The sequence below is a fragment of the Andrographis paniculata genome, unplaced genomic scaffold, assembly GCF_009805555.1.
Source record: "Andrographis paniculata isolate CXL003 unplaced genomic scaffold, ASM980555v1 Contig69END, whole genome shotgun sequence".
Classification (NCBI taxonomy): Eukaryota; Viridiplantae; Streptophyta; class Magnoliopsida; order Lamiales; family Acanthaceae; genus Andrographis; species Andrographis paniculata.
The window spans coordinates 3140223-3163802 of NW_026137605.1; the positions used below are offsets into that span (position 1 = coordinate 3140223).

Here is a 23580-nt window from a genome sequence, read left to right on the forward strand (position 1 = left end):
TTCCAGAATTGAAGCTCTCATGCCATACAAGTCCAACAACTCAGAACTTCACTACGGCTAACGGGAGCATAAATGAAACATTACGATGATGAATATTATGGCTGAAGTAGTCTTCGCACTAAGGGAAAACAATAGAGTGCGATGTGTAGTTGTTGAAGCATAAAGAAGTGATAGTGACCTACAGTGACGGCATGGGGCAACTATTCCTGCCCGTTGGAGGGGCCAACATTGCCACCCCTATGGTGCAATTCCCATAACCAGTCGGTAAGGTGCATACGAAATTCAGTTTGCTCATCAATGTCATCCCGATTGGGGTTGGGAGTCACCTGGTTGAATCCCTGCATGAGTGGATGCTCCTCCTCCTCCTATGACTCATGCCCTTCGATGGAGTAATCCGCTACATCTTCATCGTGGTGTAGCATGAAATTGTGCACCGCAACGCAGGCGACTACAAAGTTCACCTGTCGGGCGAAGTCATGCATGGGGCAACGAAGTATTGCAAATCGGCGTTTCAGGCAACCAAATGCACGTTCAATGACGTTTCTCAGTTGCGCGTGCCGATAGTTGAAGAACTCCTCCTTGCCCCGTGGACCAGAACCTGCCTGTTGAAATTGTGCAAGGTGGTGGCGGTGTTGTCGAAAGGGAGTTAATATTTGTTGAGCGTTCATATACGCAGAGTCTCCTAGATAGTACTTCCCTGCAAGGGCGCAAGGATGTACGGACACGTAAGAAGACGTTCAGATAACGTATAGGTTCAAGAACGTGTAGAACTTAAAAATTACGGACACCTTCTGGGGGGAATGGGAAGTCTCCATGGTGGTTTATAACGTGGCAAAGCACTCGACAGTCATGAGCACTTCCTTCAAAACCTGCCAACACGTAAATAAATCGCATGTTGAAGTCGCACACTGCCAGACAAGCTTGATCTGTATCACCCTTCCTCGAACGAAATTGCGGCTGCTGAGCAGCCGGGATTGAAACGTGTATTAGTGTCCCATCTAGAGCCCCAACACAATCCTGCTCCAAAAAAGTGGAAAAGGTGAACGATACCGTCTTACTCGGGAGAGGTCACTTTATTTTCCTTAAAGCGTTTACCTGGAACACAGGCCAGAACGCGGAGGACCCTCGGATCCTTTGCAGTATTCCCGTCATGCACCGGGTTTAATAAATTCAGGAGCTAACTTGCGGATCGCAACTGCAACTCTCACCACATGTTGCCACACTGTCTTCGTTGAATATTGAAATCGTTCTGCGGTGGAACGCTGACGGTTCGAGTGTGCAACCGTATATAGAAACATGGCCACCTGCTCGTGCACTTTAACGCATTTTCGCAAATGTACCTTAAGGAATCCCCGATCAATGAGTGTCTGACAGAGATCCCGAAATGTGTCTGCCGACACACGCAATAAGTTCTATATTCGCACTGGGTGCCCGTTAAGCAGTTCGTAAGTGAATGCAACCCCGGTCAATTCAGAGTCGTAGCATCGCACTGGCCGTGGGTTCGAACATAGAAACGTCACTGTGGTAGCCCCTATAGCTGTAACTATGGCTAAGTCATCCCGTGTGCGTGCATCATCGTCCTCCTGCTCGCCTAGCACTAGTGCAGCAACGTACTGCTCGTCACCGCTGCTATTACTACTCGAAGACATTCCTGCACGTAAACCCGGCCGTGGGAAATACTTAGGATAGTAGGTACTCGCATTGACCAGAACGAGAACACATATTTTATTGACGCTGCCCAAATCAGGTAAACAAACGGAACAACGATACAAAGTAACAACAAATTTCACTAGTTCGGAGTTAGATTCATAGACCCGTCTCGACACATAGCACATAGTGGGGAAAACGTGTCGGGGTCTTACAGACCACATCGTACAACCTAATGTTGCAGCACCTACAGACAAATATCCGTCCCAATACGTTGCAACTTTGAAAATGAACGTAACGGGTTGTTAACAGGGACACATCCAAGTACGTAAATTGTAGCACTAACACACACGTAACCAAAAATCAATCATTCCCGAGTAGTGGGAAGCCCTGGGGCGAATTCCATAACCCAATTACGGTGTCCCTCAGGCGTCTAGTGCAAGAAAAACTCGTGAACTTCAGGTACTAGGAGATGCGTACGAGCCGTACTAATGGCTCGGCCAGGGACGTCAGTCAGGGCATTTAGCGCCTCCCTTGCAAGCTGCACAGTCTCCTCCCGCCTACTAACAATGGATCGTGTGTTCTCTTGCACCCTATCTACGATAACAGCCATCTCCTCGCTAAGAACCTGCCGCAGCTCCTCAGTTTGCGAAGAGGTCCCCCGGTGTCGCACCGGGCGACGCGATAGTCCGGCCCCTATTGAGGGCGACCCAATATCTGCGGAACCAATGCCAGCAAAGCCCATTGCAAAATCTGATTCACTTGTACGACGTCCTCGCCAGCTCCTCCCTCCAACATCATTGGTACCAGCAACACTCGGACCGTTCATAGCACTCTCAAACCCAGGAATTACAGTTCCCTCTCCCCCCGTGGCTGTTTGCCAAACATCTCGTGACAGTACTCCAAATGGGCAAATGGTTTGGTCAGGAGATGGCGGAACCTAGGGTTTTGCTGGATATTAATCCAACTTACATGGGTCAGATTGGAAAAGGTGGAAATTGTAAGAAACCCGGAATGGAATGTGTATTGTAAATTCATTACCCTAATCCAATCGACTTTACGCTCCTCATCAGCTGCGACCAACCCAGTGCTTGCATCCCACCCTAGGCCCGTTGTATGGACAACAAGCTTCTTCAGCTTGTTGTATGCATCCTTAGTCCTTCTTAGCTTCTCCTGTAGTTGGGCTATCAAGTAAGGTGTATTAGTTTGTAGGATGAACTCCGCCCTTATCATAGTCCATATAGGGGGTGCAAAGTTCGTGCCGGCAAGGTTTTCGGCCTGAAATTGCTCCCATAGGGTGTGCATGAAGGTCTCCTCCTGCTCGTATGTCCAATTTGCCCGGACAACATTTGTAGGCTGACTACTGCGACTCCCACGAGACATTCTCTGGTACGAAGGACACCAATAACAAAGACTTCGGATGGAAAATGTAAGGGATAGAGTAAATTAACCATGTTAATGTGGAACGACTGCGCGGGTACGTAGTAATAACTAACCTTCCGCTTTTGTTAAACTCCATATGAAATTTAACCAGAAATTAACCTCACAAACACAGATCTGACGGCTAAACCAGAAAATCGACGGCGAAGGGATTTGTACTTGGTCTGTAGTCGCAAACGGTGGTTGCACGGCGTCTCGCGGAAAACTTCCCAGAAACGCGCCGGGAAATCGGAAAAACCAGACGGTAACAGCGAAACTCCTTCCCCGGTTGTGCCATCTCCGTCGTCCCCAAGATCTCAAATCGACACATGCAATGGTTAATTATAGGGTGAAGATTGGAAATTAGGTGGGGGAATTAATATTCACGAGGGAAGAACTGCTCTTGCAGAGGAATCTGGCAGCCTTTCCAGTCTACGTGAGAATAGCCTCATCAATACGACTTATAGGATTTTTCTGTTGGATTTTGTCTCAAAACGGAACAGTAAAACATTACCAAAATCCAACATGTTAAGACACTCATAATGATTTTCACCTTAAACCTCATGTTCAAAACAATATACTTTGATATACCTTAACAACGTTAATCAAAGTTCCCATGTATTGAAACTAAAGATAATGAAACCTACACCAAAATTGAAACAAAAATCAGTGTTACTTTCACAAAATAAAAATTATAGCGAGAACAAATAAAATATGCAAAAATCGAGTGAGAAGTCTGACGGAAGCTATCGATGTTAACATATTGACGAAAATTGATGGTGACATCACTTTTTTCACGGTACTCCGGTAAGTCCAACACGAGAGGGAAGTAGATCTTTAGAAAAGACAACACAATTGTGTGGGTAGAAGAGGTACTCCGAGAAGCCATCTAGATTCCACTTGATTTTGTTAAGATGATGTAATACCCCTATAGTTGGGCCAATGCTAAGAAACTCCCATGGATGAGCCGGTGACAGGCCATCCAAGATTGAATATATGTTAAATGGATGGAATAGACTACTCATGTCAATAATGTGTATATTCTTTTTCGGAAGCCTTACTGAAAGAACTCTAGAGTTAAACGTGTTTCCTCTAAAGTAATTTGAGGATGAGTGACCCCTTGTCTCCTAGGGTATGGGGAGGATCTAATACCCCCGGAGTTGGCCGGTGCTAGACCATCTCCTATGGATGAGCCGGGTACCAGGCTATCTGAGATTAAAAATAAATTAAATTGATTGAATAGACTTATATACTAATGATGATAATAATAATAATATGTAATACTTATACACCGATGATAATAATAATAATAATAATAATAATAATAATAATAATATAATTTCAAAGATTGATTAAAATTTCAGCTCATTAGGAAAGATTGTATATAATACAAATTTTTCATAATTTTCATTAAAATCTACGTACTTTTAAAATTTATAAATTGTTGAATATCAGAATTTTAAAAGATTTTTAAATAATTTAGATTAAATACATTCAGATTTTTAATTTTTTTTTAAAAAAAATATAGATTGACCTCCATATTTCAAAGGATTTTTAAAAATTTGGATTGAATATATTCATATTTCAAAAGTATGTCAAAATCTTACACGAAATCCTAAATGAATACACCCCGTAAAATTATGATAACAAAATAATATAATTAAGATAAAAAAATTTATAAATTAGAGTAAAATTTAAATATAATTAAAATGTATAATCATATTTTTAAAAATAAAAAAATAAAAAAAAAACTGAAAATTTCATATGGAATGAATAGAGTAATTTATAAAGTTGGCCGTCAACAACAACAACAATAATAAGACTATATTATATAACACTTTTGTATTTTAGTAAATATACACAAAACACTCTATATTTTATTTATTACTTGAAACTTTTTTGTGTTAATGTAAACTTTGTACGAAATTACCATTTTTGTCCAAAACTGATCTTTGGTTCTTAATACCTAAATTACATCAATTTTATACAAATAAAACCCCAAAATATCTTAAATAATTTTTTTTTTTTTGTATAAAATTTGTGTAATTTTAACATTTATTTAGAACCAAACATCAAAACCAAGGAGAATATTTCATTCAAACTTTACATTAATATAACTGAATTTACGCAATAAATAAATACATAAAATTTTGTATATTTTTACTAAAATTCAAAGAATGTTATATAATTTACCCGAATAATAATAATAATTTCAGCAATTATATTGCCAATCATAATTGCTACACAATATTCTCAGTATAATTAAGTTGACCGTCGTAATCATATACTTTGAGCTACTCTCAGAGTAGATATATTTCAGCCGTTTTTTTTTTTTTTTATTTAAAAAAAGAAGAAGCAGAAAGCACTACACCTTTCCAGATCATATTTACAGATTTATTTTCTCCTCCAAATCTTTTTAACATTTTCTTTAAACTTTCTGCACCTTTCCAGACCATCTTTATAGATTTATTTTCTCCTTCAAATCTTTTTAACATTTTCTTTGAAGGTGTGTTTGTTTGGAGGATTTGATTTTGCTGTGTGATAAAATAGTAAAAATATTAGATTTAAATAATTACTACCTCTATTCGATTTTAAGGATCTTATTTACTTTTTGCGTGTTGATATTTGGATATTAATTATTATATCAAAATATAGTACAAATTAAGAAAAAATTACAAAAATACTCTCATCACTGTCTTATAATACTAATAGAAAGACATTTGTAAAAAAAAAAAATTATACAAATGTAAAGATATTTTTAATGTAAGTACAATGATGCAAAAAGTAAGTATGACGTTTAGAGGTGGATGGAGGGAGTATATGATATGATTTAAATGGATATTAATATTATATTTTGAATGCACAATTAATTTTTAATATAATATAATAAATGAAAAATAAATTATTCATGTAATAGTTTTTAAGACAAATTTTTTCATAAATAGTAAAAATTTATGAAATTATATAAAGGAACACAATATTAAAAAGTTAGGACACATTTATTTTCAAGTAACTTTAATTGTCATTGTAATTTCTTTAAAAAATATTATACTAAATATTTATTTTTATTTAAATATTATATTATTTTAAAACTCTTAACAACATAAGATTTTAAAATAAATTTTTCATCTTGCCTCTAAAATATGATTGTTATGTATATTCTTTAACTTGTTATTCACACATAATCGTGTGGAAATTAAAAGAAAACTAAATAATTTTTTATATATTTCGAAATCAAAAGAGTTCAAACTCAGTTTTATTCAAATATATCAACCGAAACCAACACGAACACTCAACCTCGACCCAAACCACATAGGACATCCACAGAAACGCAAAAACACGCTAATCGAATCGCAATCTACGGAAACTTTATCAATCTAAGCCAAATCTCATCATGGACTGGCAAATACACCACGAACATTAAAGAAGGCAAAGATCGAGAAACCAAACCGAAGAACAGCCTCAACACAGACTGAATATCGAAGCTAGCAATCGGAGCTTCAGATTCGCCGGACAGATCACCAGAGAACACCCAAGGAAGATCGATTGAAAGCGTAGTCGGAAGGTTAGAGATTTTAAAGAGAGAAAGTCGCAGGATGAGAATGAGCTCAACCGAGTTCAGGAGGAGAACCAACATATAGATATCATACTAGTAATCAAATCCACCGGCCCATATAAAATCCCTAAATTCAACAGCAGCCATCAAGTCTCAACACAAATGGGTTGAATCGCGGGTACCAAATCCGAGTTTAGAATAAACGAGTCGGGTTGAATGTTCTGAGCCTCCAACAATCACAAACCCAAAATCATCACAATCATATTAAATACAATCATATTAAATACATTTTAGGGTGTGTTTGTTTGGGAGTTTGGATTTTGAGTTGGAATTTGAACAGTAAAAATTTTGAATTTGAATAGTTGTATGATGTGATATAAATAGGGATTGATGTGATGTTTTAAATGTAAAATTGATTTTTAGTATAATATAAAAAATAAAAAATAGGTGTTTGATTTCATATTTTTGGAGGAAAAAATTGGGATAAATATTAAAAATCCACCAAAATCCTTTCAAACAAACACACCCTGGTTATATTTTCAAGTGTCACATACCCAAAATCATCACAATCATCTTAAATACATTAAGGTTATATTCTTATACCATATATTAAATACAGTAAGGTTATATTCTTATATCATATATAAACGGAACCATATTGGAAGATTGTAGAGAGAGCACACGATGATGAGTTGTATTCCACTTCCACCACCCTAATAGCATGTCTTTATAAATAAATATATTAAATAATAATAATAATAATAATAATAATAATAAAAGATTATGGGTGTGTTTGTTTGGGCTTTGGATTTTGAGTTGGAATATGAATAGTAAAAATTTTGAATTTGAATAGTTGTATGATGTGATATAAATAGGTGTTGATGTGATGTTTTGAATATAAAATTAATTTTTAGTATAATATAAAAAATAAAAAATAAGTGTTTAATTTAATATTTTTTAAAAAAAAATAAAATGAATAATAAATTTAAAATTCAATCCCCCAAACAAAAACACCGTAGCATAATTGTGTCGTCCATAATATATACGTCATGTCATATGTCATCTGCTGCACCTACTCCCATCACGATCTTCTTCATTCACCGTCACTATGCATTTGACTTATTTATTATTCCTACATCATTTATTCTGGGTGGGGAAAATATTTTTTTATAATAAATACTTCTTCCGTCCGGAAACATACAGACGACGCATTTGGTTACCAATACCGTATTTAAAATAATAAATTAATTATATTAGATTATAATATTATTTTATTATTTTTTAAAATAAAAATTAATATATATAATTTAAAAATTAAAATATGTATTTAAATATTTTAAATACTATACAAATAAAATATACTATAAAATATCATTGTATAAAGAATCAAAGTTTATACAATACAAATAAATAAAAAAATATGTATTTATGATTAAATAAAACTAATTTTTAAAATAAAATAAAGAATTTTATATATAAATAAAAATATTTATTTATTAGAAGAGATAAAAATAAATGAATTTTTAATAATAAAAATATAAAAAATTTAACTAAATTGATTTATATTTATTAAATACATTTAAAACTATTAAATTTACTAAAATAAAAATATTTCAAATTACTAAAATAAAAAACATATTACTGTTGTTATAGGCAGGGGAAAGTATAACAAATTATATTATAGTATAAAATTTATTATAGAATTTTTAATTAATAATATATATAATTCGTGTTACATATATACCACTTATGTCATTTTATTTTTATTTTGATTATTTTTAACATAGTTTTTTGAGTAGTATTCCTCCAATGACATATTATTTGACAAATTATGATTATTATTAGTATTATCTTTTGTCTATCTTATAATAATTGATATTTTTTTAATTTGGATAAAAATTACTAAATTAAAATATATTAACAAATATAACTATATATAAGTAATATTATACATAAGGTGAATCATTCAAATTCATTTATCAAAATCTCTTTTTTTCTATCTCACTTTCAAAAGATAAATTGATCCGTTCAAGCAGCGTTTTTTTTGGATGAAATCAATTTTGATGTGTAGTAGTAAGAATTGTGTCAAAAATATAAAATATATTATTTTGAATTGAATATTTGATTTTTTAATTTTTTTGTAATGTTTTGACTTTTTATAAAGAGTATTTTGACTTTTATATAAAATATTATATTTTTTTTATTATTTTTTTTGAATCGCAATTGAAAAATAGTGTTAAAAAAACACGGCGATATATATATATATATATATTTTTCTCTACATTTAAAAATCTACATCTTATAAAATTAATTTATATTAATGAATATCCGATCAAAAAAAAAATTATATTAATGAATAAATAAACATTTTTTTTATTTACTAAAGTTTTTATCATATATATTAAATTATCAATATTATTAATTATATAAAAAGATAAAAAAAAAGTAATATTATAACTCACTATTATTAAGTAATTAAATATTTTTACCTTTGTCCGGCTCTAAAAGTCTCGTTTACTTTTTGCAAGTTGATATTTGAATATTAATTATTATATCAAAATATAATACAAATTAAGAAAAAATTGCAAAAATAGTTCCATCAGTGTCTCATAATACTAATAGAATGACATTTGTACAAAAATTTATATAAATAAAATGATATTTTTAATGTTAAGTACAATGACGCAAAAGGTAAATGTGATACTTAAAGGCGTGTGAAGGAAATATTATATTAAATATCGTATCACTAATAAAATTTATATTGTCATTTTTCGTTGCTTGTTTAAAGTAAAAAAATATAAAATTATAAATTTTTAACAAAATAGCAAAGTACAAAGATAAATACTTTCATGAATGTTTTTATGTCAACAGATAATCTGTTTGATTTTGAAATTTAATTTTGAATTAGATAATTGTTTGAATATGATATATAGGAGATAATGTAATACTCTTAGTCCATCAAATTTATGTTATTTATTATTATTATTATTATTATTATTTTCTAGGAAAGGAAAAAATATTATATACTCTTTAACTTATACAAATTAAAATCCGTGTCCAATCCACATATATATATATATATATATATTTGCAGATTGGGTAAGTTTATTTTTACTGAAATTACAATAATTGTATTATATGTATATATATTTATGATGATTTCAAATATCCATATGTGTAGGAGTATTTGTTTTAAAGGCTGGTAGTGCAAAGAAATTAATAGATTGTTGAGGGAGGAAAGTGCAAAATCGGGAACGACAGTGACGAAATGGGATCCGCTTACATTGGAAGCATTCAGCAGGTTTTGTCTTTTTGAGTATGATCTTCGTCACCACCACTGTGCTTGTCTCTTCCCGCTCTCCGACACCTGTCGACTAATCCACGCCCCAAGGAATAAGGGAACCCTCATCGTCGCCGATTCTCTCTCTCTATCTGTCGCATTACATTCCAATTATGAGAGAGAGGGAGCACAATTAAGAATAGTTGAGATGCGTACTCCCCAGACGACGTGTTAGATGCATGCAGCTCGGGCGTCAGCCAGCCTCCATGTGATTGATCCATTGATTGATTTTACTTCCGTATCTCAAGGACTGCAAAAGAGCTGCTCGATATTTAATTAAAGCGGGGCCAAGCGGGGGAGGGGATTTCAGTTTGTTGTTTATTTGCTACGTGTCCGATTGATTGATTGATTAGGGGACCAGAGATGGCGACGGAGAAGCGGGACGCGGAGGATCTCGATCTGGAGGACGGCGAGTCCGATGACGAGGGGAGTGGAATCGACGAAGAAGAAGACGATGATGGCACCGGCTCCGTCGACAATGACGGCGCCGGAGTTTCGAGATTTTCTTCCTCCGTTTCGCAGCAATGGCCGCAGAGCTTCAGGTACGGATCGAATGGATTTTGAAATTAGGGGTCAAATTAGGGTTTCGGAAAGTTGATCTCGATCGGAATGTTTATCCAAATCTGCTTAGTTTTTCCTTAGACTTTGACTTGTATCAATGTTTATGCAAATGTGAGTTTGATCTGATGTATTCGTGATTCTCATTGTTTATACACTGCTCATTCTTACGACAGTGTTCTTGCAAAGTGTTAGATTCAACTAAAATCAGCACTATATATAGAGAGAGAATGTTTCAGAAACCAATTAACTCTGCATCCATAGATACTTATAAGTACATCTCATATCTTTAGAAACCAACATGAACTATGAAGTAAAGACACAGTTTCGGATCTAATGATTGCTTTGGCACTTACACTTTCTTAATGTTTTGAAAACAACAGTCTTTCTAAGATTAGATTATGTATGCTTTTGCAATGTTGCATAATGTTTAATTTCAAGTGCTTTGTTCTTGAATTCTTGGAAGTTTCTAGTGAAGTGGTTTCAGAGGATCCATTTCTTGTGACACTTGATGCTGACATCTTGGTTAATTTCCAGAGAGACTACTGATTATTTATCAATAGCTGCGGCACCAAACTTTGGGTCGATTATCCCCGTATCAGGCATGGGTGGCTCTATCTTTGGTTCAAGGCTCGGTTCAATATTTAACAGCCAAAATTTCTCGGAAGTATCTGGAAGGGTACCCTTGCTTAGCAGTGACATTAAGAAAGGGCATTGGCGAGAAGAGTTTGATAGAATGAGGACACTGTCGACAATGTCTAATAGGAGTAATATACGTAAGCAGATAACTGGAGAATTGCCGCTAAGCTATGGCTGTAACTTAGTCCAGACTATATTCAATGGTGAGCTATATATAATGAAGCGTTTTAGTTTTTTCTTGTTCTCCCTACTGTTCTTGTCTTTCTCATCTCCATCTTCCTGAACAATGCAGGTGTTAATGTTATGGCTGGTGTTGGACTTCTTTCCATGCCATATACATTGAAACAGGGTGGTTGGATAAGCTTGCTTGTTCTTATTATGTTTGGTTTGGTCTGTTGTTACACTGCAACCCTTATGATTCGCTGTTTCGAAAGCACCCAAGGGATAATGACGTTTCCTGATATGGGAGAAGCAGCATTTGGGAAATGGGGACGCTTTTTAATTTCTGTAAGTCGATCGAAGTTATATTCCTACATAAAAAATCATACAATTCTTTTGTTGAAATATTCTGCACTTATCATATGAAATGATTCGGATATTGAATGAATCAACTAACAAACAAAAAGAAACATATCATTTTGCTGTATAAATACTATCTTGCAGAGTTTTAGCCTTTTCGTGTGACATTATCATGATTTTCTTCCGTTTTTCTTTGGCAGATCATATTATACTCAGAACTATATGTAAGCAAGCTTCTAAACCTGTATCTGTAGATTTCTTTGCCATATTTTTTTATTACGTAGCCGGGCTTTTGATACCTGTGATTAATACAGTGCTCTTGTGTGGAATATATCAACTTGGAAGGGGACAACCTTTCTACTATATTTCCTGGAACATCACTCAATATGTTTGGCTTTGAATTGGATTCCAATCATTTGTTTGCAATTCTCGTTGCGATCATCATTTTACCAACGTGCTTGTTAAAAGATTTGCGCCTGATTTCTTACCTCTCAGGTGTCCTAAACAACTTCGCTTATTAGCTTCCGCTCTTGTTCTTTTTCAATTGCCTAATCTTGAATGATGGTTGTGCTTTTGTTGCAGCGAGTGGTGTCATTACAACAGTATTGATAGTTCTTTGTATACTCTATGTTGGCACCATTGGCGGAGTTGGATTTCATCACAGTGCTAAGGTAGTAAAATTGGAAGGCATACCTTTTGCCCTCGGCGTCTATGGCTACTGCTACTCAGGCCACTCTGTATTTCCAAACATTTATCAGTCGATGGCTGATAAAAGACAATTTCCCAAGGCTCTAGTAGCAAGGTAATAGAACCATGATCTTTAACAAGCTATTAAAACTGATCTTTGATGGTGCAGGACATTGCATTTGTCTTTTTGTTGTATTGCAGTTTCCTTATATGTGTCTCCCTTTACGGTGGTGCTGCAATTATGGGCATCCTCATGTTTGGCGATGATACAAAGTCCCAAATTACTCTAAATTTACCCCCAAATACCATTGGTTCTCAAGTTGCGATATGGACAACAGTAAGTCCTGATTCTATATCCGTAGCTTTAGCTTTTTCGAACATTGGCTCTGTTCGTTTTTTTGAAGTGTAGTAAGTTCTTGCTTGTCTCTTTTGCAGATCATCAACCCGCTCACCAAATATCCTTCTATCGATTTACTAAACTCCTTTACGTCATATCTACATGTAATGATATAACATATAGTGTTGTTCCCTTTTATCCTCATATTTTCCTTAACTCTAAGTACATATTCGTTGTTGATGAATCCTCTCGCCAGAAGTTTGGAAGAGTTGTTGCCTTCTCACTTGGCTAACAATTACTCATGTTTTGTTCTCATTCGGGTAGCACTTGTTGCTTCTTCTGTCCTTGTTGCATTCGTCATTCCATTTTTTGGTGGGTTGTTATCTTACATGCCATAGTAGCATCTTGTCTGAACTTATGATCTTTCTGTTACTTTGACTCGGCAACTTTTTTGTTGCAGGACTTTTGATGTCGCTAATTGGTTCTCTCTTCAGTATTCTCATGGTACCTAAATCTTCCTCGTGGTTACCTATTTTTGTGTCTGCATTTTTTCTTCATGGTTCGCTTGACAAGTTTTGCGCATAAATATTCACAGGCTGTAATAATGCCGGCATTATGCTTCCTGAGAATTATCGGCAAGAATGCCACCCCAGTGCAGGTAATAAGCTCGACAACTCTCTGAATACCCCACCCCACCCCAACACAACAATAACATGTGCACTCACATAGCAACAAATATTGGAATGAAGCTATATGTGGCCTTGTGTTTAGACAATGCATTCGTCGTTTGCTTAAAATTTTTTTTTTTCTTTTAATGAATGAGCTGAGTTTTTGAGCAGCTCATATGACATCTCTAAATGTGCAAATATGTCTGCCTTAATATGAACATAACCTTATATGCTTCCAACATTGGTCATGAAACACAATATAGTTAATTGAGCCAATCTAAGATGATTGTTTGTCGTATCGAATTGAGCTTATTTGGCTTGATTAATTTTAAGTACTTTTTTATAGTTGAAATTCATTTGCTATGATTAACAAGCTGTGCCTTGTTGAGCTTTCTCGAGTATGACATTATTCTCTTAGGCACACGCAACACACGATTGTTGTTCACGAACATTGACACGATACTTGAACTTGAACCACCATTTTTAACTCTTTCCTTGCGTTATCATTTGCTTTGTCCATTGTTATTGAAGGAATATTTGGCTGATTGATCTGTTGCTTCTCTCGCAGACTTCACTGAGCATCGGAATTGTGGCGTTGGGCACGGTGAGCGCCGTGCTGGGAATTTACAGCTCAGTCTTGGATCTCTTTCGAAAGTACTAAACACTAATTAACTTTATCGATTATTATTACGATTGGAATCTAAAAGAGCATTGACTGGTGAGGTGAGTTATTGAAACCCAGAAAGAAACGAACACACCACATTATTTTTATTGTAGCATCTTGGATTCGTATGTTGTTATTTGATTCTTGGAGGTATGTCACCTATTATTTCATGATGTATTTTTCATTAAGAGTTCTTGCTATATTTATTTATTTATTTATTTATCCGTTATCCGAAAGTGCGCACTGGGTAAACCGTCGGCCGAATGTAATACTCTGCAAATTAGGTCTGACAAATCAAGTTACACTAGGCGAAACTGTGTGACAAGTGGACTTGGAGGCGTTGAGGTCGGCTCTCTTTCGATGTGGGATTTGTAAGTCATTTGGGATCGTTTGAGCGTGGAAAGACATAATTCTAACACCAACATAGTTCGATATGTTTTATTTCTGTACAATCAATAGATGGGATTCGCTAGGAGTTACATACTGAGGGACAAATCATTCATTCAACACATGCAAAACTATCAAATAACAAATGTTTTCTAATAATATAAAACAAAATATGTTATTTTGCTTGAAATTATATCTTTGTGTGTTGTATGAATTGGTACATGTCATTTTTATTATACTCTCCTAGTTTATTTTCTATTCTCTTTAAAAGATATTTACACTTTTGTTTAGATAATTAATTTTTTTGTTATGAGTTGACAAAATTTGTCTTTTATATTATGTGAACAAAAAATATAGTAAATAAAGAAACAGCAAAAGAATAAATTTTGTATATATATATAAAATAATTGTTGAATATTTCAAAAAGCAAAAAACTATGACATTAGTTATTAGTTTATAGACATGAGAGTATTACTCTTTTCGTCCCACATAATTTGTCTCTATTTTTTATTTTCGTCGGTTCCACATAACTTGTACTTTCTATTTTTGAAAATATAATTATACACTTTAATCGCATTTTAAATTTTAAATTTTATAATTTCTTAATTTTAATTAAACTATTTACTTATCTTAATCTTAATCTATAATTATTTTTACTAAATAATAATTATTTTTACTAATAACTTCTTAATTACTTACTAATTATACTTTATCGCGTGTCTATAGTAATACACCCATATTACATGGGTCGGAAGGAGTAATATTTGTAATGTGTTTGTCTGCCATGTATTGTCTATTGTAATATAATGTACCCGTCAAATTGTATTGTATTTAGAGGTGTTATACTAAAACAATTGAATTGAAATAGATTATAAATAGATTTTTAGATGAGTTTTTAATACTATTTTCTCCCCAAAAGAATAGTATTATTGGCATTATGTACGTACCATTTTGAATATTAAGTATTATATTAATACGTAGTAAAAAAAAAAAATAAAAAGACGAAAATAAATTTTATTAATATTTTATAATACGAATATAATTGATATTTATTAAATAATCATACAAATATAAAGATATTTTTAATATTTAATACAATGTCGTAAAAAAAACAAATAGTATTCTTCCTATAGAACATAGGTAGAGGAAAGTCTCTTTAAAGAAAGGCACACCGTATAATATTTTAAATAGAAAGTAAATGATCTATATAATATACTTCGTTTTTTTTACAGTAGATATATGAATTTAGATAAAGAATAATTAATAAATAATTAGAAAATGTATTAATAAAAATAATTAGTATATAATATATAATTATAAATTAACATTAATATAACGAATTAATTTAATTAAAATTTTAAAAAAATTGACTATAAAATTTAAAATATGATTAAAATATAGAATTATTTTTCTGTAAAAATAAAAATAATGAACAAATAAGGTGAGAGAGATAAAATACTAATTTTGTTTTGCAACATCACATTCTTATTTTATTATTTGTGTTACGTACAAAAAATAATAATAATAATAAAAATAAGAATAGCAGGATGTTAAAGGAAGTTAGATACGAAGTCGGGTGGAAAAGGAGAAAAAATTTGCGCTCAGGTCAGTTGGTCAAGTCGGTTGGTCCTTGGTCGGATCGGTAGGTCGGAAGGTCTATGGTCGGATAGGCAGGTCGGTTGGTCCTCGGTCGGTTGGTTCGTAGGTCGGAAGGTCCGCAGGTCGGATAGTCTGCGAGTCAGACGGTACGCAGGTCAAAAGGTCCGCAGGTTGAAAGGTCCGCAGGTCGGATAGTCTGCGAGTCGGACGGTCTACAGATCGGACGGTCCGCAGATCGGAAGGTCCGCAGATCGGAAGGTCCGCAGGTCGGATAGTCTGCGAGTCGGACGGTCCGTAGGTCGGATAGTCAGCAGGTCGGATCAATAAGTCAGATGGTTTGCAGTCGGTTGGTTCACAGTCGGTTGGTCCGCCATCGGTTGAGTCGGCCAATGCGGAGTCTGGACCAAGCGAAGGTCTGTTAATCAGTCGCCTAATTAAGTGAACAGTAGTTCAGTCGCTTGGTTGGGGTGACCATTGAATCGTTTGGAAAGACCAGAGGGTGGTCACTTGATGAGGCGACCAAGGAGTCGTTTGGTTTAGCGACCAGTTAGTCTCTGATTTGGTCGGATGGGTTATGCGGTTGGCGAGACGGTTGCCGTAACCGACCAAACGACGTTTCAAAATGTTTCGTTATGGGCGGTTGACGGCGGTTGCTGGTGACGGTTCCGAAACGTTTCTTCTGAGGAATATTTAAGGATTTGGGTCAGCAACTGTCAGATTATCTTCAATCGACATCAAAGTGCACTATATGTTGCTTTGGGTTGCCTTCGCTGTCAAATTGTTGAAACTTTGGTGGTTGATAGCCCAATGGTATTTTGAGGGCGTCAATTCTTGCAGTGTAAGGCTTGGCGTAAGTGTGCGTCGGCCTTGAACTCCATTCAAATACTCTTTTGAGTACCCCCTTGATGAATTCGTCAAGTTGAGATATATGGATGAAAGAGTCGTATGATCTTTGAAATGAATTCGCCATCTTTTCTTTACCATGATGTTGATCCGCAGTGTTGCCGCTTTATTTTGGGCCGCCAGGGAAGATGGTTGTTTTTTTATGGTATGATTGTCTTCTTCAGGCTTGTTCAGCTTTGTGAGAAGTTTTTCGATAAGAGCATCTTGTTGTTGCATATATTGAGACATCTCTTCAATGATTTTGATCAATGCGGCAAAATGGTCCTCCATATTTGATGCGTTGATAGTCATTACTGGAGCAAAATTTGATATAGTCGAATGACCTGAAGTTGGTTGATGAGTTGGTGGCATGAAAGTGCCTTTGAAGCTTTGATCTTCCTCACAGAGCAGACTTTGATCCGTAATCTTTGGGTCCTTAATATTTGAAGCATAGGTAGTCATCACCGCAGTAGAGCTTAATGCAGTTGAATGACTTGCAGTTTGTTGAGGGGTGAATTGTATGGAAGTACTCTTCAAGTTGTCGTCTTCTACATATAGTAGACTTTCTCTGTGATTTTTGGAGGAGTGTCTTCAAAGAACGACAATGGTCTTTTGGCCATATTTTTTGTTGTCATTCCATCATTCGTTAAAACGCTTAAGGTTCTTGATGTGGTGGATGCAGCGACTTCTTTGGTGACGGCGGCTTGAGTAGCAGTTTTTTACACAACGTTAGACGTCTTGATCTTGTAGGAAGCCATTGATTGTTGAAAATTCGTCCGAAAGAGAAATGAAAGTTAGATAAGTCTCACTGGGCGTGCAAAAAATCTGCAGACAAAAAATTATATTATTTTTAATAAATACAAAATTTGTATAAATTATATTTAATTTAGATTTAAAGTGGCCTAATCTGAAGACTCATGTTGATGGATTTGAGATCTTGATCTTTGTAGAGGTGGATTTTGTGCTCCAGTTTGACCTTGACGGACTTTGGAAGGCTTTGGTCTCCATGCGGACTATTTTAATCGTCTGCTTTGACTTTGGATGAATTTGGGGCTTTGATCGTTGCCGAGGTGGATATGATCTTTGATTTGACTTTGCCGGCTTTTAAAGGGCTTTGGTTTCCATGCAAGTGATTTTGATCGTCGGCTTTGACTGTGGATACGTCTTTAGGTGGATTTGAGGCTCTGATCTTTGGTGAGTAGGATTTGGTGCTCCAAAATGCTTTTTTGGCGGCGTATTCATTTGACTTTCGGATCGAAAAAGACCGGGTTGATGCTTTTGACGAAGAACTCGACGAACGAATTGAAGTTTTAGGATGAACTTTGGAGGCTCTTTCTTGGCTTTGACAAATCCTTCAACAACTTTTGGAGGTTTGATCCTTCTTTCGGCGCGGGCATATGACGAAGAACGTTAAATTTATCGATTCGTCAACCAATATTGGATCATTTATTCAAATCAGTGACTTTTCAACGAAGAACGCTTCGAATGACACAAAGAACATGAAGAACATTACAAAGAGAATCAAAAGACTTACCCATTTGTCTGAACTATCGATGTAATTTTGATGTCCCAAATAAATTGGCAAACACTCCTATTTGTAGTGGAAGGGTGGCATTGACTTCCTTTTCAGATAGTACCATATGGCGTGATTTGATTGGCCGACGGGAAGATTTTGTAATCGTTCATTTCTCGTCGAATGTCATTTTTCATGTTTGAATGATTTGATTGCACGTATTCTTTTCTCTTTTCTCATCAGTATCTTTATATCATTTCATTTCTCGAAAGATATTAATTATAATACTTCCTTTATTGACAATTTTTTTAAAAAATTTTATTACCAAATTTGTTAGGACTCTATATATGCACGTAATATTTGTACGATATCTTCTATTTTAAACAAATTTTGCATTAATGGTTGATATTTATTGTAAAAAATCAACATATATGCATAATTAAATTTTATTGAAATTTTATTTTTATTTTCAAAATATATGATATTTAATTAAATTTAAAAATTTATTATTTAATGCCTACACTATACATATTGTGTATTTTTTTCAGAAATAATATTTATGAGAATCGTTCCGCCAAAAACACTAAGTGTGAACAAAATATTTATATTTATTAACAATATATACATGTTTATTTTAATATATAATTCATAAAATTTTAACAAAATTTGTTTTCTTGACTGTCTATATTTTAAAAATAATTAAATTTATTTAACATACTTTTTTTAAGAAATAGTATTGCCCGTGAAATTTTTTGGATTTCATTAATATCCCATTAGTTATTCTAATTTTAATTTTTTAAATTTAATATTTTAAAAATATATCACATATAAAATTTTGAAGTTAACAATATATTTAAATATATTATTTATCTGTAATTAGTTAAATATTATTTATCTACAATATATTAAATTAATATATACTTTCTCTATCCACTTTAACGTTTATATATTTATATTTCGTCCGTAAAATTCAGAAGTTTACAATTTTTTTTAATTATTTTTATTAATTGTGGATCATACCATTAACTACGGATATTTTTTTACACTTGTTTATTATTTTATCATCACTTTATTATACTTTTATATTTAAAAATATGGACCATTTGATTCATATACTATTATATCTATCTACTACTATTAAAATATTAATATTGTTTAAATATGTAGCAAAAAATAAATGTAAATGTCAAAGTTGAACAGATGAAATATTAATGAAATAGAATAAATATTAAATAAAACTATTTATAATGTAGCTTTAAATAATTATAATCTTTTTTTATGAAAATACATATAATTAAAATATTTCAGTACTTATATTATAATTTTAAATAATCATAAATAATTAAAAAAAAGTTATTCAATTATAATACATGTAAAAAACGAAGATATTAAAGATAATTTAGTTATTTTTATTATTACTTTAAATAAATATTAATAGTAATAATATAGTTGTGCATACTTTCATTACTTATATCGTGACTTTAAAAAATTATTGAAATTATATCATGACAATATTTGTAATTATTTAAAATGTTACAAATATTTTTGTTATTTATGCCTCAAGTTATATTAGCTACAAAAAATTTATGTAATAACATATACGACGATATAGCCAAAATATACAAAATAAAAATATCTTGGATTGATATTTTCGTTATATAAGCCGCTAGTTTAAATAACACATAAAATTATTTGTAACTTTTTATGCAAATATTACCTATGAAAAATTTATAGCAATAAATTATGACATAAATTTGTCACAATTTTTTTTTTTTTTTTTTCCGTGACTTATAATTGTTGTGGAATTAAACTATGTGACAAATATTCACAATTATCAATATTTTTTTATTAGCAATTAATGCACTACTTTTGCTAAATTGAATGGTAAATTATATTGTCTTTAACTATGACATGTGTTTGCTGCTCACATGTTATATTTGTATTTATGTTAATATAGAACGAACAACATATATTATACATTATGAAAATATTTTGAAATTTCGCTACAAAAAAATTTATAGTAAAAGGAAATGAATTCTTAGAAAAAATGTTTTTGCGACGAAATGCCTATACCACATTGCTAAAGGTTTTTTACGATAAATTTGACTTTTGTAATGAAAGATAGTTTTTTGTAATGAAAATTAAGAAAAGAAATATAATTATGAAAAGATAATTTTGTAGCTAAGACTCTTTTACTACAAAAAGAAAATTCATCAAAACAAAAAATTAGCAACAAAGTATGCATGAGTTTATAGCCAAATTGCTTTTGGTATGAAAGATGATTTTGTAGTTAGAACTTTTTTGCTGTGAAAATAAGATATTATAATAAAAAAATTTTAGGGATGAAATTAATTTTGTTGTACATAATTGATTTTTAGAGACAATTATTTTTTGTTGTTGAATGACACGTTTTAATTAAAAAATAAATAAAATTCGCAGTTAAAAATATTGTAGCTAATTAGATATATATATATATATATATATTTTTTTTTTTTGTGATAGTAGAAAACAACATAATTTATAATGGAATTAAGCACAAATGGTATATTCATACTGTCACTGTCACGACTGTATTTTATATTTCACCGTTCACGTGTTGTTTATATTTATACTATCCGCTGACTGTCTCTTCCTTATGTTGCACTGTGTTCATCCCCATAATCGCGGCATAAATATATATGTTTACTTTCATTTTTATATTTTATATTTTAAATCAAATGTTTTAAAATTATATTAATATGTATATAGTTGATTTCTTAAGGATATAGGACTTTTGCTGGCCAGTTGAATTTATAATGGGCCTTAACTAGGAAGAATTGGCCCAATATATTTGGGTCGGGCCCTTTGAGTCTTTACATATCCATCAATTCTTTTGTCACTATAATATTCTTTTCATTTATTTGATTTTCCTTATTGTTTTTTCTTTTTTTATAATTATTTTCTTAATGCAAGACATATTATCAGCAGTATTAATTTCAAATTTATGCCCCACATTCATATGATGGAAAAGAAATGTGTTCGTGAAGGAGAAAAATACAGAGAATAAAAGGCATAGTGCAAATAAGAAGAACTGTGATATAGAGTAATACAATAGATGAGTGGCAGTTGAGAAAAAAGAAAAAATGATTCTGCAGGCTGAACATGTGATACAATTCCTAAGTTCAACTTGGTAAGAAAGGAATGAAAGATAGCACTGGAAGGAGCTTTAGTAAATACATCAGCAAGCTGTGTCGAGGAAGGGACAAAAGAAGGAACAATTAAGCCATATTGAAAATGGTGGCGGATGAAGTGACAATCAATGTCAATGTGTTTTGTGCGCTCGTGATGAACAGGATTTGAACCATTTGGATGGCAGACTGATTATAACAGAATATGGAGATAAGGAGAGTGAGATCAACCTTTAGATCACGTAACAGATAAGTAAGCCATAGAAGTTCAGAGACAGTAGTGGCCATGGCTCGATATTCAGCTTCAGCGGAAGATTTTGCTACGGTGACTTATTTCTTTGTCTTCCAAGACACAAGACTAGAACCAAAGAAAATACAGTAGCCTGTAGTGGACTTTTGAGTGTTCAAGCAAGAGCCTCAGTCAGCATAAGTAAATGTAGAGAGTTTGGCATGACCATGGATAGGAAAAAGAAGTTGAAAGTTGGATGTTCCTTTCAGATAACGAAGCACATGTTGAGCAGCCGTCCAATGAGTGGATGTTGGAAGATCCATAAATTAAGTAAGCTGCTGAACAACATAACGTATATTTGGGCGTGTCATTGTTAAGTAAAGTAGCTTCCCAACAACTCTACGATAGAGAGAAGAATCATGTAATAAACATGAGGAGAAGCTTTGGAGTTTCCAACTAGGTGCTGCAGGCATGGTTCGCCAGATCGGCCGAGTGCGGTCCGACTCGGCCGATCCGGAACGTTTGTCCAAAATATCCGATATATCCGATATTTGACAAAAACTCTTACATCCATTCATATCTTATCTATAAAATCGTTTATAAATCCTATTCTTACTTTTTTCTCTACTTTTAATTCATATTATTGTACCAATTCATCTCAATTCAACAGATTGGAGAAGAAAACATTTACCTGGAGAACGAGGTGTTTTGGTTGGGTATTGCGGTGCTGGAAGGTGAATTTTTGAATTGTCGGTGTTGAGAAGAAATTGGCGAAAACATTTCGCTGCTCGCCGCTGGTCTGTGCCCGCCGTTCTGCGTTACTGAAGAAGAATAGTGGGGAAGAAGTGGGGAAGGGGAAGAAGAAGTGGGAGGAAATTAGGTAAATTTAATTATTATATTATTTTAATTAATTTAAATATTTATAAATATAAGTATAAAATTAATTATTTTATTGAAATTAATTTTGAATTATTTTTTATTAATTTTTTTATTTAATTGATACGTTTAATTATTTTAGATTTAATTATTTAGAACAATTTGTTTAATTAATTGATAAATTCAGTTCAATTATTTTGGATTGTATTTAATTTTTATTTATAAATTGAGTTCATTAAAATTAATATTTTAGAATAACTTATAACTTTATTATTTAAAATTAATATTATTTTAGACAAAATTTGTATTAATTATAAATTTATTGTAAAAAATTAATATTTTAACTAGATTTTTTATATAAACAAATTAGTTATCTAGTTATATTTTTGTATAAGTTTGATTTATTAATAAACTAATATATGTAATTTGTCTATTTAATTAATGAATTACTATTTATAAATATTTTAACAATTGTATTATTCAATTACAGAGTTTGTGTAAAATGGCACCGCACAGAGATATTGGTTGGGATCATGCTACTCCAATCAGCAACGATAGAAAACAAGCAAAATGCAATTATTGTGGTAAAATTGTTCACGGCGGAATTACTAGGATGAAACAACATATAGCACATGTTACAGGTCAAGTTGAAGCATGCACGAGAGCTCCAAAAGAAATAAGAGAGTTATTAAAAAAACATTTGATCCAAGGAAAAAGTATGCGAGCAGCACATAAAAAAAAGTTAAAAGCATTGCACAATTCCATTCGTTTGGAAGTTGATTCTGATGAGGAAGAAGATGAAGTTTTTGAAATAAATGAAGATGAGATAGATGCTCTTGAAAGAAAACACTTAAAAAGAGCAATGGCTGAAAGCAGAAGTATGGAATTTATGG

At 32.9% G+C, this 23580-nt stretch overlaps 2 protein-coding genes across 2 annotated transcripts; one reads left to right on the forward strand and one right to left on the reverse strand.

Annotated features, from left to right (window-relative positions):
- Positions 1-2080: 2080 nt before the first annotated feature.
- On the reverse strand, positions 2081-3030 carry LOC127263623 (uncharacterized). The gene is made up of 2 exons (XM_051292734.1): positions 2689-3030; positions 2081-2587 (listed from the first exon to the last, which is right to left on the reverse strand). Exons 1-2 carry the CDS (start codon positions 3028-3030, stop codon positions 2081-2083), a joined length of 849 nt encoding a protein of 282 aa, XP_051148691.1.
- Positions 3031-9909: 6879 nt separating this feature from the next.
- Positions 9910-14275, forward strand: LOC127263402 (amino acid transporter AVT1A-like). The gene is made up of 12 exons (XM_051292410.1): positions 9910-10504; positions 11058-11362; positions 11452-11666; positions 11879-11902; positions 11993-12173; positions 12261-12480; positions 12567-12702; positions 12801-12820; positions 12929-13074; positions 13163-13206; positions 13298-13360; positions 13939-14275. Exons 1-12 carry the CDS (start codon positions 10326-10328, stop codon positions 14029-14031), a joined length of 1626 nt encoding a protein of 541 aa, XP_051148367.1. The 5' UTR covers positions 9910-10325; the 3' UTR covers positions 14032-14275.
- Positions 14276-23580: the final 9305 nt, after the last annotated feature.

Bases quoted from the DNA above. Each gene is read 5' to 3' on its own strand.
- LOC127263402 (XM_051292410.1), top strand. From the start codon at position 10,326: ATGGCGACGGAGAAGCGGGACGCGGAGGATCTCGATCTGGAGGACGGC. The intron at 10,505-11,057 runs GTACGGATCGAA...GTTAATTTCCAG, and splicing joins CAATGGCCGCAGAGCTTCAG to AGAGACTACTGATTATTTAT. The intron at 11,363-11,451 runs GTGAGCTATATA...TGAACAATGCAG, and splicing joins AGTCCAGACTATATTCAATG to GTGTTAATGTTATGGCTGGT.
- LOC127263623 (XM_051292734.1), bottom strand. From the start codon at position 3,030: ATGTCTCGTGGGAGTCGCAGTAGTCAGCCTACAAATGTTGTCCGGGCA. The intron at 2,588-2,688 runs GTAATGAATTTA...GCAAAACCCTAG, and splicing joins GTAAAGTCGATTGGATTAGG to GTTCCGCCATCTCCTGACCA.